Source organism: Crocodylus siamensis, chromosome 1 (assembly GCF_052110815.1).
Source record: "Crocodylus siamensis isolate JL-2025a chromosome 1, ASM5211081v1, whole genome shotgun sequence".
Taxonomy (NCBI): domain Eukaryota; kingdom Metazoa; phylum Chordata; order Crocodylia; family Crocodylidae; genus Crocodylus; species Crocodylus siamensis.
This window is the reverse complement of record NC_143395.1, coordinates 182921244-182939649: the sequence shown is the minus strand read 5'-3', so window position 1 is coordinate 182939649 and position 18406 is coordinate 182921244. Positions and strand designations below refer to the sequence as shown.

General features: G+C 41.2%; 1 protein-coding gene across 4 annotated transcripts in view; it reads right to left on the bottom strand.

Moving 5' to 3' along the window:
• The window catches only part of AFTPH (aftiphilin), a 61004-nt gene that overhangs the window by 18640 nt on the left and 23958 nt on the right, over window positions 1-18406 (bottom strand). For 3 of the 4 annotated variants that reach the window (XR_016442853.1, XM_090050592.1, XM_090050599.1), the window contains exons 3-6: window positions 6835-6986; window positions 6172-6298; window positions 5774-5830; window positions 2873-2995 (exon numbers count right to left, since the gene is read on the bottom strand). Coding sequence is in view for 2 of the 4 variants with exons in the window: in XM_090050592.1 (XP_089906718.1) it covers window positions 2873-2995; window positions 5774-5830; window positions 6172-6298; window positions 6835-6986 (459 nt within the window). In the remaining 2 variants the exon portion in view is untranslated. Of the gene's footprint in view, window positions 1-2137; window positions 2356-2872; window positions 2996-5773; window positions 5831-6171; window positions 6299-6834; window positions 6987-18406 lie in introns of all 4 variants that reach the window. The other variant, XR_016442854.1, reaches the window with a different exon arrangement.

Sequence of the window (18406 nt, the reverse complement as noted above, 5' to 3'; positions counted from 1 at the left end):
AACATTTTCCTGAGAGACCAATCCTAATCATGTTGTTCTGTTTATGCAAGACATAAGAACCACCTTAAATCCGTACTATTAAGAAACCAGATTTCTGAAAACCATTATGACCTTGGTATCCATCAGAGTGTATGCAGAGATTATCTGCTTGGTATAAAGAAAAATTCGAGGTCATAAATAGAAATGAAGGAATTTCAAATTAACATATCAAATCTCTAAGATCATGCCATGACTTAGATGCAGCTGGTGGGTCTGTGGCTTGTGACTAGACTTCAGGTACCTCTAAGGCTGGCTAGCATATTCCCATTTTATTGTTATCAATCTCCACAACAAATCTTTGGATTGCCCTGCATTCTCTTCCCACTGCTGGCCTATTGAAGAACAATTTAAGAAATCTCCTCTGAAACAAATCCTGTACTTTCTGTTAGCCAAGGTAACCAGAAGCTATATGGAACAAGCAAGGGACCCCAACCTTCATCAACAAGCAAGGCATCCAAGAAGATTAATTCATTATATGCTCTCGAGCCTTCCAAATACCATGCAGTTCTTGCTAGTATGTAATACCAAGTTTCAGATCAACCTGCATCCGTAGACAGCAACCCAGAGTACCCCCATTCCCAGGGTACAGAATCATCCTGTAAGCCAAGTCTTTGAGCTTTAGACTTGCAATATGGCATTCCTTTACTGTATAAAGCCAATGGAACAAAAGGTTTTGCTCTCCACTTTCTGTAAAGGGTTTTTCCTTCATCATAAGCATCTGGGAACAGCTAAGGTTTATGTGTAAATACCTGACTAGTCACCAATCAAAGTATCCAAGACTACATGGTATCAGCCCATTCTGATGCCATTTGTAAAGGGTATCAAATTCTATATTGCTCTGGGGAAGAGAGCAGAAAGATGTACATGTCTGGAAGCTAATTCTGTCCATCTGGGATTGGAAATTCAACACAGGCAGCAGGAATTGAGGACTGATGTAACTTCCCCAATATGGATGCCTCTTCTCTATATTCACAGACCAGGAGAGGTAATCCACAAAAGTCTTGGCAATTTGAAGCTGGAGGCAAGATTGACTCACTCACCAGAATCTCATGAAGCAGATGGAATAATAGTGCCAGTATAGTGTGCAAGGGCACTGTGTCGCTCTATTACTTTAGAAATAGCTTGGGTAGAAGAATGATATTACACCATCTTCAGCATCTCGCACAAGTAATGCCAGCTAGGTATGAAAGTGGCATTTTTCAAAGCATTCGGCTATTTTTGTCCTGTAATTCCAGCAGGTTTCTAGATTAATGGAGTTGACATCAATCATCCTGGTTGTAAGAGGAGATGCTTGAATTCTGTAAGAAGCTGGCTGCTTTTCCCTCTTTTGTCCTGATAAAGTTTTGGGGGAAAAAACCCAAACATTTCTTCAGCTCAGACTGAACAAGGTAATGAATGGACATCTCTGAAAGACACTGGTGGCAATACTCAATCTCTCTGTAGGACTTGTTTTAAAACAGAACTAGAAAAGGGATGCACTCGCACCACCAATTCATGAATGTTTTTTCTGGCCACGTTGTCTCTGATGTTCTGATGCTGTGGCAAGCATAAGAGCTGAATGCAAAGACACAGATAAGGGATAAGCACAAAGTACAGATGCACTTAGGGCACCTATTGTGTTGACAGTTCCAAGTGCAGTCAACAATGCAAAACACCTTAATCAATAAGACATGGTGGTAACTGTAATGCACCCAAGGCACTGCAGGAGGACCAAGAAATCAATAAGCCCTGAAGTACCTGACATTGTGACATGACAGGGAGTTGGAGTCACAGTAGTTTCTTCAACAGAAGTTACGACTCTGACACACAATCAGAGGAGCTGCATAGTTAAGACCTAAACTCAAATGGAAGTTTGGATTGAACTTTTTACTCTTTGACTCTGTGGTGACATACCAATTACTTAGATGGTTCAGAGCATCATGCTAGCTCAACTAAATAATACCAGTAATTGTTGCAAGGCACCAAAGCAAAGCGCTTTAGCAGTTCACCAGACCTGCTGCATTCAAATGCTTGGCATCTATGCAGTCTGTTGGTACCTAACGGGATAATCTAGACTCCGGTGCAATCAAAGGCTTGCTTAGACTCTTTCTGAACTTACTTTGCATCAGACTTATAGGGTAGAGGCACCACTCAAGAAGCCTTGAGATGTTCAACACTGACAGAATTGCTCATGGAGACATTTTGGTACAAGCGGGTCAGCAGAACCAGTCGCGGTCTTTGCCCAGACGGTGGAGACAATCACATGTGCTAGCAATGGACATTTTATGACTGCACCCAGGCTATTTCTCCAGGTGGCTAGGCTGCCTCCTACATATTCTGAAAGATAAAGGGGAAAGGAGAATGGAAACATAGTGCAACAAGCACAGCTTTAAATAATAATTTAGAAAAAAAATCCTGGTCAGACAGGTAAAGTGGCTCCATACAGAAAAGAAATGAAAAATAATAAGGCACTAGATTAGAGAAGTTACAGGAAAACCAGAGTTTTTAATGAAAGACATCAGTCAGAGAAGGACCAGCTGTATTGGTACTATTCACAATCACAGCAGCAACTCTCTCACTGTCAGTTGTTAGAAAGTAAACTATCAGGGCATTAGAGGTCACCAGGGCTCTTAGAAGATACAGGTAATCCATGATACTGGCTGGCAGCTAGACACTTAGCTAGGGGACTCCCTCCAGCCTCATGAGTAGTGGATCCAAGAGTGGGGATTTACTGTGGCGTTGAGAAAAACCTCTCCTTTACATACTCAGATTCCTTTGGTTCTGGAACCTAAAACTGTAAAATGTTAAAAAGCCAGTTTAGACATCATCATCATCATCTTTTTCCTGTTTTTACCTGAAACTGATCAGATGTGCACGTGTTCATCTCCGGTGATACAGGCGGCGTCTGTCCTAACGAAGCTATTTTTTCTGCAGCAGATATTGGTTTCAAGGGTTCCTTGGTAGGCTCTAGCATACCCTAAAAAAAAAAAGACGACATATGTACAAACATTCCAAGAGTTACAGAGACTATACCCAGTACTACACAGCATTATCTGAAGCTGTGCATCCCCCCATGTTATTTCTCAGATTGAGACCTCTCCTGGCTCTATCAAACAGCATAGAAAGAACTGTTTACATAGATCCAGTCCCCTTTAATCAAAATTTAATTGTATTTTCAGTAACAAGCTGGAAGAAACTGTCATACAAATCAAAAAGACATTTCCCTTTCCTGTTGCTAGTGGTCCATTATAAAAAAGGATCAAAAGGCAGAGTGGAAAGGACCAGTACTATTTATTCCATTTTGGTCCCAGGAACCAATGTAAAGATTCTTTGTAACTATCATTCTATAATAATGTACAGATAATTCTGTAGTACAATTCCAAGAACTGATTCTGCGTCAAGTATTGTTTACAGTCTGCTATAGCTACTGTCATAAATTTACATCCATTGAAAAGAACAGAGGGAGACCCAATGAAGTGAGGCTGAATGAAGTGTTCAAGGCCAAGCAGAACTAGCCAAGTGGATATTTAAACCTCTGGCTTCTTTCCTAAATCAGCATAAGTTCGCATTATCAAAAATACAAGGGTCCTGTGGGCACACAGATGCATACCAAAACCAAACTAATGCAAGGAAGTTAATTAGCTAGTCTAGAGGCCAGGTGGTTCAAATCCCAGCTTTTCTGGGACAGTAAGACTTATTCTGGGAGGGGAGGAACCAGCTGAAGCTGCAGGGTAAGATTGTTTTTAAGAGACATGGCTGTCTTGAGAAGGCCTATCTAGTTATGTTAGTATTTCACATGTACAGCCTGAAGAAAGTGACCACGAGAGTGTTATGACATTTTCTGCAAAGGCTTTCATGTATGTATAACACTGTCTCTTATTCTGCATTACTTACTGCTGGTACAATAGATGGATCTGCTCCTGAATACACACAAAAATAAGTCACTGCTTACTAAAGAGATTTAAAAGTCCCTTTACATGCAGGTTATCCTGGTACAAAGTAATATATAAAACGGACCTTAATAAAAATCAGAAAGCACCTGCTCTGGAAGATTCAATTTTAGGTTACAGTATTCTTGATTTTAGATTAGTATCTCTGAAGAAACTGTTGTAAATTCATACATTAAAATACGTCCTGGTAAGTCTTGATATCAGAGGTTAATACATAACAGAGATGACTGAAATTTCTTGTGTAGGAAGAGTTGATATAGTACTACTTGAAAAAACAAAAACAAAACAAACTCCTAGGAGTAGAAAGTTTGCTTCATTGAGATATTAAAAACTGTCGCTTTGCTATCTCAATGTTCTTCCTAATAAAGATATGGCAGCCTGCATGAGATGCTAGACAAGTCAATACTTTACAATTCTGAAATTAAAAAGGATGATCTCATCATACAAAATAAAAAAAGGTTTCTACTTCAGTGTCCTTGGAAGTGAAAAGTACTTCTGCAAAAAGGCATAATTGGGCAGGGGCAGCAGCCACAACTGGGGTAGTAGCCAAGCTGGCAGCTTACATCCTTGCGGTGACTCTAAGATGACACCCAGGACTGGTGCTACTGCTTCTCTGATATTTCAATTAATCATCAGAGCAAAAACAGTAATTACATCCATGGAATACAATGTGGAAGTATGGAGGGCCCAACGTTAATTCCATAAAAAGATTCCTTGAAGGATTCAGAAGTCTTGGAATCGACTGAACGTAAGGATTCAGTAAGTCTTGTACCTAAAGGACTTGTACGGAGTTTGTACATTCAGGATAGTGCAACACATTACAAGGGGATATTCTCATGGCTAAAAATACTGAGAAAAGATACTGTTTTTTAAACTATGCAACATATTCATGTAATTAAATACAAAAGTTACATATAGAAGTTCAATACAATGGTTGCAAGAGCAAAGTTTGATGGGGTTTGGGAAAAATAACATTAGATGTACCATACCTGCTACTATAACTTTTCTTGAACTTTTTAATGAAGCATCTAGTACTGGACAAATCATATTATGTTAAACCATATAGGCTGATGCTCCAATCAATTACTGACACGATCCTTTAAAATGTCTCAATTGTCACATGTGTGTTCAAAATGTTTATATCTATATCCCAAATCCCACATACTTTGTCTGAGTATTAGAATTATTTTTGGTTTCACTGGGTGCATCTACACGTGCTATTAAAGCAAAGCAATAAACTCCAGTATTTACTGCACCAGAGTTTATTGCTCCCAGGTGCCATATATACATGTGGGGCCAGGACCACAGCATAGAGCCAGGTCAAAGCAGCCTCAGCTGGCAGAAGGTCTGGGGGGAAGTGGGGGAAAGGCAGCCTGCCAACCTGAGGCTGCTCTGACTTGGCTGAGCTGGGGGCACGAGGGTGTTCCAGTGCAGAGCTAGTCAGCAGGCCCGTGTGCCCCAGCCAGTCACATCAGCATCTACATGTGCAGTGTTGAAGAATAAAAAAAACTCTGCAGCAGGGCAGTACTAGTAAATTGCACCTGTAAATACAAGTACTATCCCTGCTGCAGAGTTCATTAGTTTCCTGAGGCCTAATAGGGCCACACATGTAGATGCAAGATGTTTATTGTGAAGCTAACTAGTTTAGTTCAGCTTTGTAAAGAGTGCTCTCCCCAATGTCAGCTGATGTCCAGTATATATAACAAATATCTTTTAGCTTCTCTTCACAGAGGGTACTTAACATATTTGATTATACTTTCAAAAGCCCATACAGTATTTTTCGGAAACTACATTACAGTACTTACCAGTCCTGCTGCATACATGGGTACTATCACAGGCTGCTTCTTGTTGCCTGTAAAAAGCTGATAAAAAAGATCACTTAAAAAGTTCTCTTGTGCCGTCTTAAAACAACTTTAAAACAAATCAATCTTTGAAAATATTGCTCCTGGGCCTATAAGTGTAAGATCTATAGTAGAGCAAACATGCAATATGGATAAGAAGATTTTAATTTGTTTTTAATATTTAAGTATTTTCATTTTAAGAACTTAAGTACTACATCTTCACTGTTGTTAAGTGGTTTGGCATGAAATCCTATTGCCATCAAGGGATGTGATCATTCATAAAAACATATACATGCACATGTACATTTATAGCAGGTTAAAGAAACAGTTGTTAATCAATTAAGTTTTATTGAGGAACTCACAATATTTCTTGTATCGATTCCCAAGGAACACAAAAGCTTTTTGTTGCCGTGAGAGCCTCCCCACTGGTACCTCAATCCATATGCATCATGGATATCCTGCAGCTCTGTCCATACATCCACCAGCTCCCTACACAGACCATCATAAGTCAAGTCATCTTCAGGAAGAATCATATGACTCAGCTGCTTTAACCACTTATTCTAGTTGTTAATATGATTGACATATTATACATTCCAATTAAACTTGTGCCCAAACATTAGTACTCAGGGGAGCTAAAATTGCTGTCGTGTTCTCAGAACAATTATTCTTCAGACATATAATTGGAGAAGGAGGCCCAGAGCAAACAGAACAGAGCCTACTTAGACTTCATCATCATATGAATTAATACAGTAAAGTGTAGCAAAGTGTAAGTAATAAGCCACATCCTAATTAACTCTCTCATTTAGACATCACTTGAAAGTACATGAGAAACCATCAACTAGATGAAATGCTACCAATGTACAGTCACTGAAAAACAGACTTAAAACTACATCAGCTTTTATATATTCAACTTAGTGAATAATATCAGATTTGCCGTTTTAACCCATTTTAAAACATACACTTAACTAAAAGCAGCATTTATGTACTCATTCTTCTTTAAGTTTGCCAAACGAATGGTTACTTACCCACTGTTTACCAAGGTCTCGCCTGTTCTCATCTGTTTGTTGTCCACTTCCAACAAGAGATTTAAGGAAATTACTTCTTCTTCTATTTCAAGAACAGGTATGGAAGGAAAACAGGCCTCAAAGAGTCTCTCCAGACGGCTTTGCAATGTCGTCTACACAAAAGAGAAATGTAGAAGAAATTTAAAAGTTTCTTCAATGGTTTTTTCCAAAAAATTAGAAAAAAAAATAAAGTGCAACAAAAGTATAGAGCTTAGAGCATTTAGAATTATAAGTCTTTACATAACTTTCATCTGAAGATTGTAAGGTTTTTATTTTTATACAAACTGGGCACATCTACACATTATTAATGTGCTAAAATCTGTGTGTAAAATCTAGTGCAGTTTGCGCCAGAGTTTATTGCTCCTGGGTGCCACATTTACACATGCATCTGGGACTACAGCACGTTGAACCAGGGCTGAGTGGCCCAAGCTCGCAGGAGGTCCAAGGGGGCAGCCTGCCAGGCCAGGGCTGCTCCAACACAGCTCAGCGTGCTGTGGAGGGGTTGGCTGGGGCAAGAGGGTGCTCCAGTGCAGGGACAGCCAGCAGGCAGCCCCTACACTGAAGTATCCTCATGCCCCAGCCAACCCCATCAGCGTTTACATGCGTGTTGTGGCACACTAAGTGCCGCCCCAGGATTGTACTTGTGTGTACAAGTATTAATCTAAAGCAGAGTTTATTAATTCACTGAGACCTCATAGGGCTGCACGTGTAGACACTTAGATTTTATTGAGGAGCCAATTAGGCAACTCCACAGTAAATGTTTCATGTAGATGCTCCCACCAACACATTAAGGACCACAATAATGAATAGAAAGTTTAGAAAATGAAAATGTCTTTAATCTGTGCTGAAGATGTGGTTATGGAGTCTGGAACAAAAAGGTTATTACAATTTAAGGTGAATTTTATAAAGAGAGTATTAATAGGAAAAAAAAACGTTCAGCATATATTCAAAACAATAGTGTTAATATCCCGCTTTCTAAGGGCAAGTGCCCCAAGGTCTTTGCTGAATGCAAAATGAAAGAAGTCTTGGCTGTGTGGGGCACTCTCAAGTATCCCTTAAGCCAGAGGTCCAAAGGAGGTTTCACTCACATTTGTAGAACACACACTCAGTGAGAATTTGCCTTAAGGTGTGGACAGACATAATACTTAAACTGTTTTAAGCATGTCACCGATTTGGAACTGCTTCACAGGAGTCCCAGGTTAGATGGGTCTGCATGCATGTTGCCAAAGGGGCCAGGTAGAAGAGTCACATTTTAGGCACTGCAGTGCTGTCAAACCACCACTAGGGAGTGGCAGTGAACACTCATCCCAGCATGCCTCCCTGTAGCAACAGCCCCAGTTTCCCCAGTATTCCCTGAGCAGGGAAGAAAGATGTTCTTCCTTGGTATCCAGACAACATGGGAAAAGACAATGTCAGTGGCCCCAACTGCAATTTTCTGATCCTCCTACTAACACAGGGCTCAGTAAAGAAGATTCCTGAATTTTACTAAAAATCTGTGTGGTGGCACCCTGACTGGGGCTACTCAAGTGAGGGTAATGGGAGGGGGGGGGGGAGGGGATGAGGAGGGGTTGCCTAGGCCCTTAGACCATGCTTCTGATTTCCCAAGAGCTGGGTATCCTGGGGCTGTCAGAGCTTTTATGGCTTCAAGAGACTACTTCCCCCACCAAATTAGTAATCAATTTACTTCAATTTCTGGAAATATACGAGGGGTTGGTGCATCACAGGCCGATTTGGGGGTGAAGGGGTGACCAGTATATTGTGGAGGCAGCTATCTGGATCCCTGCTTCTCCCTTCACAGGGGGCTGCCCAAGGTCTCTGGCTTCAGCTACTGCCTTAAGATTTTCCCTATGGGTGGATAGGTAGAAGGGTGCCTGGACCTTTGCTTCTTGGTCCCCAGGGACCTGAATATTCTGCAGGATGCTGAAAGGCTTCACTCTTTTTAAACAACATTTTCTACCATGCTGCTTATCAACTGAATTCCATCTGTGGCACCTGACTGGGCTCTGGGGTATCCCAGGGTGATTTGGGGGGAGTGGGGATGACAAGGTATGTAGAGAGAGCATACCTCTGCTTCTGGGTTCCTAGGGTGATGGGTGCTCTGCAGGTTTACCCAAAGTCAGCAAGTCAATTGCTGTTTAAAAGCTGCAGAGACATTGCGCAGCACCCCCCTGCCCCCCAAGCACCCTGGGAACCCAGGAGCAGGGGTACCCTCTTTACACACATCACCCCCCCTCCCCCTGCAACCCAAGTCAGTCTGGGACAGAACAGACTGGGTCAAGTGCATGCAATATTAGCTGGGGCAGTGGAATTCTGGCTGCAGACCAGAGTAGCCAGTGGCTGGGAAAAGATGAGGGGGAGGAGGAGAGGTGGGATGGGACAAGACATGGCAGACTGACTGCGTCACATTCACCATACTAACCACTATGGAACCCCATAAATTTGGACTTATGCGACATAAAGAACTGCTGAGGCCGCATACTCGGAGATTAAAAGCTGTGGCTTGAACAATTTAAGGTCAGCAAACGTTTACCATTATATAATAAAGCTCAGAGAAAAACATTCTAGTTTATTTGGTTCATCTGATAGTAAAAGCGGCCATGTGTGATTTTTTCCCCTTTGCGTTGTGAGAAAAATACACCATATTTTCCTCACATACAGCATGCCTCAGAATATAATATATGCCTCATTTTGAAAGTAAGATTGAAGAAAATATTTTTCCAGAGTTATGGCTGCAGAGAGCAGAGATGGAGCCTAGTCTTCAGTGACTCACGCTCCTTTCCTGCTTACCTACAGCAATGACTAGGGTTTCAGCTTAAGACTGGTCTCCATGGGTGGATTTCTGATTTTTAAAAGAACTAAAGAGTCTCCAGGACTGTGAAATAGGAAGAGAGAGACCAGGAGCAGACAGCAAAAATGCTCTAAGAAAGGTCAGCTTAATTACTTGAAAATTAAGATCTTTAAAAAGGAGAGATGTCCATTAACACTTCTAGAGTGAAGAACAATAAGCCATTGAATCAACTGACACTCCCTCAGTTTCCTGAACAGTAATGCAACAACTGCTGCCCTGGAGCAGGAATTAAAGCAAGGTGCTTCCCAGCCTAATACATACGGGCACTGAATTTTTTTTTGGGGGGGGGAAGGGGAGATGGGGGAGAGATGCATAATGTCAGAAAACACAGTAGTTAAAGACAGAATACCTGTAGTGATTTTGGCAAGTAAAATATCTACCAATTTTTTAAGAGATCTGCACTCCCTATGACACCATCTTTTCAATAGGACTGCAAAACTTCACTTTTCTTCTATATGCAGCTCTATAAATGGTCTCACCCACCTAATACAGATCATCAAACTAGACCATAGAGGAAAAGGGGTGTGTATAAGCAGTGGTGGCAAGCAGTGACAGTGTTCAACCTCCTAAGTTCCAGAGCAATGCTAAAGCAGAAACCATGCTGATAAGTCAGTGGGAAGGAGGGAGGGTGTTTTAAGTAAAGAAACATTTGACTCAGTCCTGTTACCCTGGTAAAAAGAAACAAGCCTACACCATTCTGAGCAGTTACTCATATTTCCCTGTGGCAGCTGCTCCCTTTCTGATCACTGCTGCTTTGCATGGCAGAAGAAGAATAGTTCCTAGCTGCTCCATTGTCTTGGGCTGCAGAAGCTCCGAGGAGAGCAGAACAGGAGGCTGACTCAGGGTACATCTGGATTGCGCAGCTCCAGATATGCTTTTGTATAGTCCTAGGCAACAACAGCTATGCCTCACTGTCCAAGCTAACTCCCCTCTCTTGTATAGCCACAAGGGCAATGGGCACAGAAAGAAGGTGAGAACCAGTTCTCAGAAAATGGAAGGCGCCTTGCAAGGGTAGATTAGATATTTCCATGAAGCTCTGAGATAAAAGTATTTTCAAATATTTAGTTATAAGAAGAGTTCTTATCAAAAAGTATGTGCAAGCTGCCCTGTGTTTTAGCTTCATTACACAGCTAGTATTGTTCCTAGTATATCTGCTAGTATATATGTAGCACCATACCTTTTGTCTAAGAAGTCTACACCCCCCTAATACCCAACTGCTTAGCAAGATAAGTGTTGGGGAACAAGCAGTCTGTCTCATATTTCTTGGCTAAATACAAACCAAGTGGGTTTTTTCGTTTTGTTTTTTTAACTTAAACCTTTTTAAAACTTTTTTGTAAACTTATAAACATGTTTATATGTAGTGTATTACATCAGTTTTCCTTTTAGACTTTTAGTGCTTTTACATGCAAAAAGCATGATTGTAACCCTTATATTCCATTAGTTCCTATAATCTCTTACAAATTGGTGACGTTTATTAAATAAGATAAACCATCAGAAATGCATGGTACTCAATGAAGGCAGAAGATATACCCAAGCTATATTGTCAGAGTATCAGAGCATTAGGTCTGTAAAAAGATTAAGGTCCAACAATGTTCCTGGTCCCACTGTGCTAGTGACTAAGAACAGGTTTGCTTAGGTAGTAAACTAATGGACCAGGTCCTTTAGAACAGAATTTTATCTCAGGGCACTACTAGGCACCCAACCCAAAAATTCTTATATGAACTTGAAGGGAAGAAGTGACTGATCCCAACAGCTCTTTAGTCAAGATTCTTTCAATATGCTTTACCCTTTTAAGATTAAATTTAAAGTGTAAAAAGCTCTTTCATTTATACATTGTTGAAGCTACTCTAAACTGGACATATGAACAAGGGAGAAATCTCTCCCCCTAGACTCATACTATCTAATTAGATATCAAGGGGGTGATGGTAATAGCTCTGAAGGGAGTAGATGATCTTGTTCCTTTAACTGGAAAGATAACAAAAAACAAACAAACAAACAAAAAACAAAAACCAACAACTCTTCTGCGGCAAGAGAAAGGGAATTATTAAAAATAGCACTTTACACCACCTTATGGTTAATTTATGGTCACTGTTTTTGTTTTTAAAAAAACAACACACCAACTACACACCACACCTGGAAGAATTACTTTTAAAAACGTGCACAGTTACCAGGCTGTGGAGTAAACCACTGTATAAGCAAAAAGAAAAATCACAACCAAGTTTCTCAGAGTGTATCAAATGCGTCTGCACAAGAGAAGTATTATTTCTAAAGTTGACATCTGTTAAATAGAGCATTTTTCTTCCACTTTTTTTGGGACTAGATGCATTTCTGACTCTGAAGGTTGTGTGCATATACTAAGACAATAGTGCAAGTTAAAAATAGTGGTCCTTGAATCACTAAAATCATTAATTTGTTATTTTATCAGTTATGCTTAAACTGGGTTAGACAGGATATTCCAGGAAAACCACAAGACACTGAGAAAACAAATAGTTTTAATTTCTGGGATTGAGAAAAACTTAATAAGCAATATGTTCTATACCAGGGGTGCTCAACCTCCAGCCTGCAGGCCAAATGCAACCATGGAATCTGGTCCGCTGGAGTCAGCACGGGTCAAGAAATTTGGCAGCGGGAATGGTGGATACTAATACAGCCAATCTTCCCCCTGCCAAATTCCCAAACCCTAAGCCCTATGTGGTTGGTTAGAGTTAGGCCATGTCCCCTTCCCCCAACCCTCAAGGGCTAGCTTGGGGCTCGGGCTGCCCCAAACCCTGTCCATACACATATGATGTCTGCTGTACCCACCCAGGTGCCAAAGCAGGACCAGCAGCTAGATCTGGCCCTTGGACAGACCAGGCATTGCCCACCTAGTTTGGCAGGAAAAAAGTTTGAGCAACATTGTTTTACACATTCCAGGGACCAGGGACTCTCTGACTTTTTGCACCAATGTCAATACTCAAAACTGCTTGGAGATCATAAGCCCACATCAAAGCCTTCAGCTACATAGGAAGAGTGTGAGCTGCATACCATACAGCCTTACAGACTACAAACCAGTCTGGAAATCACCTACTTTGCCCTCTTGTTCCCATTAACAGCTATGCATGTCGTGTTTGGTGACAGACTGTTCCAAGAGCTTCTCACAGAAGACCATTTCACACCAAAACTGATTTTTCTAAATGTGGCAAACTTATTTTACTATATCATGGGTGCATTTACACAAGTGCTTTATTGAGAGCTGGCTAATTAGCTCCACAGGAAAGCATCACCATCTATACTTGTGACACGATTAAGCTTCAGTAAATTAATTAACTGCTATAGCATAGTACTGCCTGACAAGTACTATCCTACAGCAGAGTTATTAGTGTGCTGCAATGCACGTGTAGGCAGTGACAGGCTGGCTGTGGCACAAGGGTGCTATAGTGCATGGCTGCCTGCCAGCGAGCCCCACACTGTAACACCCTTGTGCCCCAGCCAACCACTCCGCAGCACACTGAGCCAGCCAGGGCAGAGCAGCTCTGGGCTGGCAAGCTGACCCATCAGAATTCCTGCCAGGGCTGTACCACCCTAACTCAGCATGCTACTGTCCTGGGAGTATGTGTAAATGCCGTGCCCAGGAGCAATAAACTGGTGTGAACTGTGCCAGAGTTTATTCAGGTGCATTACTATTACATGTAGATATGCCCCATAAAATATTATTAAATATTTTTTTAAATGTGTACAAAACACTCATAAAATATTTATCTTTATCTTTATATGCATATCTGTAAATGTATAAGCATTTTATTTAGAAATGTCAAATAAAATGCTACAAGTGTTGATACGGTGAGGGATTTTTGGTCCCCATTGTATAAATGTTACACGGGTACCAGCTCATTACAATTAGAGGCGTTGCTACCACCACTTTCCACAGTATTTACAGTTATACCTAAAAAAAAGAAAAAAGGCAAGACAATTGGCAGTAATCAACTTCCTAACACTGGACTCTGGTTCTGTACTTTTACTCATATAGTCAAGGAGTGCAGGATCTGGCCTGGTCAAATACATTTTTTTTCTATTTTTACAGTGCATCATAAAACTACAGAAGTATGGGTAACTATCTAAAAAAACATTTTATATTATAAATTTACAGACTGAATGCAATCACTACACTAAATACTCAGCCTCTTTTACTAGAACCTGATAATAAATTAAAAGCCTGAGCAAGTAAATACATCCATCCCCCTGTAGAGCTTCTATAATGAACATACCTAGCAACTTGTGTTTCAGGGACTACTTATTTGAGCTCCAACAGCAACATAAAAGTCATTTTTAAGCAACTGAGTAGACTGCCTCAAACTCCATGCTCAAGTCTTAGTGTCATATTGGAATCTGCAAGACATTCACTAGCCACAAAATAGTCAAAAGGAGAGAGATAAATACCTATGTGAGCTAAGAAACCAAACACTAGGACTGTCAAGGTAAAGTCAATATCTTAGGTTGCATATACAGTAACTGCATGAAGATGTTAAGTGACATGCACTAAGTTTGACCCAGTGGGGAGGGAAGAGAGGGAGAAAAGAGAGTTATATAAAAGAGATAAGGATGCTAAACTTACAGAAGGAAGGGAAAAAGAAGAATCTGTGTAGACACAGTCAGCTTATAAATAATTTTCAAGGCCACAAGTTAAATGAAGGAAATGAATTACTCAGTCTCAGAAGATGACAGAAGAAGGACAAATGGCCTGAAGCCAAGGGTGAGAAAATCTGGATTAAGTAAATAACACTAATATTTCTCCTGTGATGGATGCACTGCTCTAGAGAGAAAAGTCTGACAAAAATATTTTTGTCCAAACCACCAGAATAAAGCAGATTTTTGTGAAATAAAAATGGAAAGCTCCTGAGGCTGCAACTTACACAGGTGAAGACATGATAAGATTAGTATATTTGCCTCCAGAGCCATGTCCCAATGAGTCTGGCCGTATGGTATGTGGTGCTACAGACACGTCTGTGGTGTCACATACCGCACATTCAGCTGTTTTCCATGCTGCAAGGGAGCAGTGAGGAGGGTTTTTTGACACTGAGGTCAAAAAAACCATGCAAAAAAAATAAGCAGGATGGCACACATGGGGACAACATGTGCCACCCAAAACTGGGGCCTGGCCACCTGGAGCCATGCTCCGGCTGCTGACCATGCTTTAAGCAGCAGGATCGCCCCGGTGCAGCCCCAGGACTCCAAGTAAGGCTGCTGGGACCCGTCCAGTGCTGGCCTCACCCTCCCCTACCCCACCAGGGGTAACCTGTCACTCGTCATTCTCCTGAGACAAGTAGCAGAAACACAAGGTGTCCTGCTGCTAGTTGTCCCTGCGGAACCAAATATCCATGCCCACGTGGACATGGCCTATAGAGGCAAGTAGGCGTTTGCTGGTCTGCGTATTTTGACTTACCAGAGTTTTGAGACTAATTTAAATGGATAAATCCCCCACTATTGGAACACGCATTATAATGTAAAGAGGGTCACAAAAAATCTGTCTAGCTCAGCTTTTCAAAGAAGCTACACAGGCTTAGCTAAAATTTGTTTAACTGAAAAGACAACTTTGTTTTAAAAGAGGTTGCTGTGTCTGGAGAGGCCAAAGGGATTCTTAGCCCCCAGAAGACAGTTTGCCTTCCAACTCTCTGGCAATTTATCTATTTCCTTGCAGAATGAGCTCTGGAAAGTAGATACAAGCACCCTAGGGAGAGTCAGGGACAGATGTATCCAGGAGTTATAAAGAGCAGAGCATCTAAACCAGGAGAAGCCACATTTATGTGCAAGAAAACAATTCTATCGTTTTGAGGCTCAAATTTAGTTTGGTGCATTTTTAAGGAAAAGTTCTGTTAAACATATTAGGTTTTCATGAATTCATCAGAAAAGATTCAGGGAAATGTTTTTTGGTTTTTTTTAATATTTTAATAGAGCATTTGCAATTCAAAGACTGGAACTCTAAGCTTGTTTATGCAAACCCAGAAGTGAAAGCTACTGGTGTTTTTCACAGTCATATCTAAGAAGGGTTAAAAACCATCTACCATGGAATCACAGAAAACTTATGTATTGAAGGGATTCTCAGGTTATCTAATCCAACGCCACACTCTTACAGCAGGATCATCCCCATCTAAACCACCTCATCCAAGTGTTTGTTTAACTTGCTCTTAAAAACTCCCAATGATACCTCCAGCTCTTTAGATACTTTAGATTCCTCCAGCTCTTCTCTCATGTTTTACTATCCTCATAGCTGGTTCTTCCTAACACCCAAATTAATTTTCCACTGTTGTAACTTAAAAACATCCTTCCTTGTCCTGTTATTTGTGGGCAGGGCAAATAAGTTGATCTACCTTCTCTATAAGTTGATACTACCTTCTCTATAATCACCCTTATGTATTTGAAACTTTATCAAAATCCCCCTTTAATTGCTTGTTCTCCAAAGTAAACAGTCCCAGTTTTTCTAACCTTTCCTTGTAAGTCATGTTTTAAAGCTGACTAGTCATTTTTGTTTCCCTCCTCTGGACTCCCTCCAATTGGCCCATATTTCAAAGTGCATATCCAAAACTGGATCTTAATTTATCCCCTATCTGCACTGTGACAAAAGCTTTAAAATTTCATGATTATTTATTTCTGCCACATGACCCCTTCTTCATTCAATACAATGGACAGGTGTGTTCACTAAAACGGCTAACTATTCAATACTTCTTTTCATTCTAGTTCAGTGCATCTCCATGCCTTGTTTGCTTCATACTTGCCATAATCAGCTGTGGGCCAAGTTTCACTTATTTTCCAGGGACCCTTTTTATGTGAATCGTAGCATCCAAGTATTTGGAAAGTGCATCTTTATGATGGACATTAGTGTCATTTTATAGACTGAGAACTGAGATGCATAGAGACTGAAGCCAAAGTTGCCACAAGTGTCCACTGATTTTGGGTGTCCAAGCACGGAGGCAGAAAGGGATCTTGGAGTCATTATTGACTCCAAGATGAACATGGGCCAACAATGCGAGGTCATGGTTGGCCAGACCTTGTCGTGCATCCACAGGTGCATCTCAAGTAGGGCCAAGGAGGTGATCCTTCCCCTCTACGCGACACTGGTCAGACCACAGCTGGAGTACTGTGTCCAGTTCTGTGCACCCCACTTCAGGAGGAGGGATGTGGACAACATTGAGAGGGTCCAGAGGAGGGCCACCCACATGATCCAGGGACAACAGGGCAGACCCTACAATGAGAGACTGCGGGACCTGAACCTGTTCAGCCTTCACAAGAGAAGGCTGAGGGGGGACCTGGTGACCATCTATAAACTCAGTGGGGGGGACCAGAAGGGTTTGGGAGAGACCTTGTTTCCCCTGGCACCCCCTGGTCATAACAAGGAATAATAACAGCCACAAGTTGTTGGAGAGTAGGTTTAGATTAGACATCTGTAAGAACTACTTCATGGTCAGGGCGGCTAGGATCTGGAACCAACTTCCAAGGGAAGTGGTGCTGGCTCCTACCCTGGGGGTCTTTAAGAGGAGGCTTGATGCCTACCTAGCTGGGATCATTTGAGCCCAGTTTTTTCTCCTGCCCAGGCAGGGGGTCGGACTTGAAGATCTACAAGATCCCTTCCGACCCTACTTCTATGATTCTATGAACTTGACATACCTACAGCCTAAGTTTTTCAGAGCACTTGCCTTTACAGCACTTCAGATGTTTGAAGCATGGCTTCAAATCAACTTCAGTTGCAGCTGAACATTCATTGGTTCTTCTAACTGGGTAACAACTGCCCTCAGGAAGTCATCTACTCCCATGACATGCTCCACCTGAACCAGTGATGCTAGACTTTTTCTCCACAGCGGGCTGGATGGGTAGTGCCCAGTCCATCCAAGGGTCAGATCAGAACAGGACCTATGCTTTAAAACCCAAAATGTCAAAAACCCCAAAACTGTTATTTGATATTTACAGGTGAAACAAGATGTTACTGTTTCCTTGGGAGATTTACAACAAACAGGACTTTAAATAAAAATGTTCACGTGCAATGTTTGGGTGTTTGCCTTTGTTTTAAAAAGTGAGAAGACTAATATTTTTCTTTTTATTACTGATTTTTTTAAAGGAAGTGTCAAGATATTTAAGTTTTCAGTTATATCCTCAGAGAGCTGTGTAACTTTAGTTTCCTCTTGCAACAAAATCCTCTTCAGACACTGAACCACAAAACCATTCAGTTGCAAAGGAGCTGAAAAATTCCAGGCAACCTAATGAAATGTTGTGCCCTTCTTTTCTCCCCCAGCACTGTACTTTGACCTGTTTAGGATTACAGATATTGAAAATTCTGATAAATGCAGTGGTTTTCTGAGCAGATACATTCAGCCTATCCTCTTAAGTCCTGGTTGTACCTTTTGTTCTAGGTTAAAGCAAAATGATCACAATGTTTCTGTAAGATGACTGTTTTTGTCTTTTTTGAAACAATATAACCCATGTTTTACAAGCCATGCTAATTATCAGTAGCTGGATTTCCCCAGAGTACGGTACTCTACAGATCCAGTTTTGAAAGGTAAGCCAAAATCATGTTGACCCCAAAGCCATTATAACAGTAGCAGCAAATAAGATCAACATGTTTAGATGGATACACACTGTCCACTAAATTTTTACGGAAGAAACCATGCTGCCTGGCCCCTCTGCATAACACACACTAAGAGTAGGGGTAAAAGGATT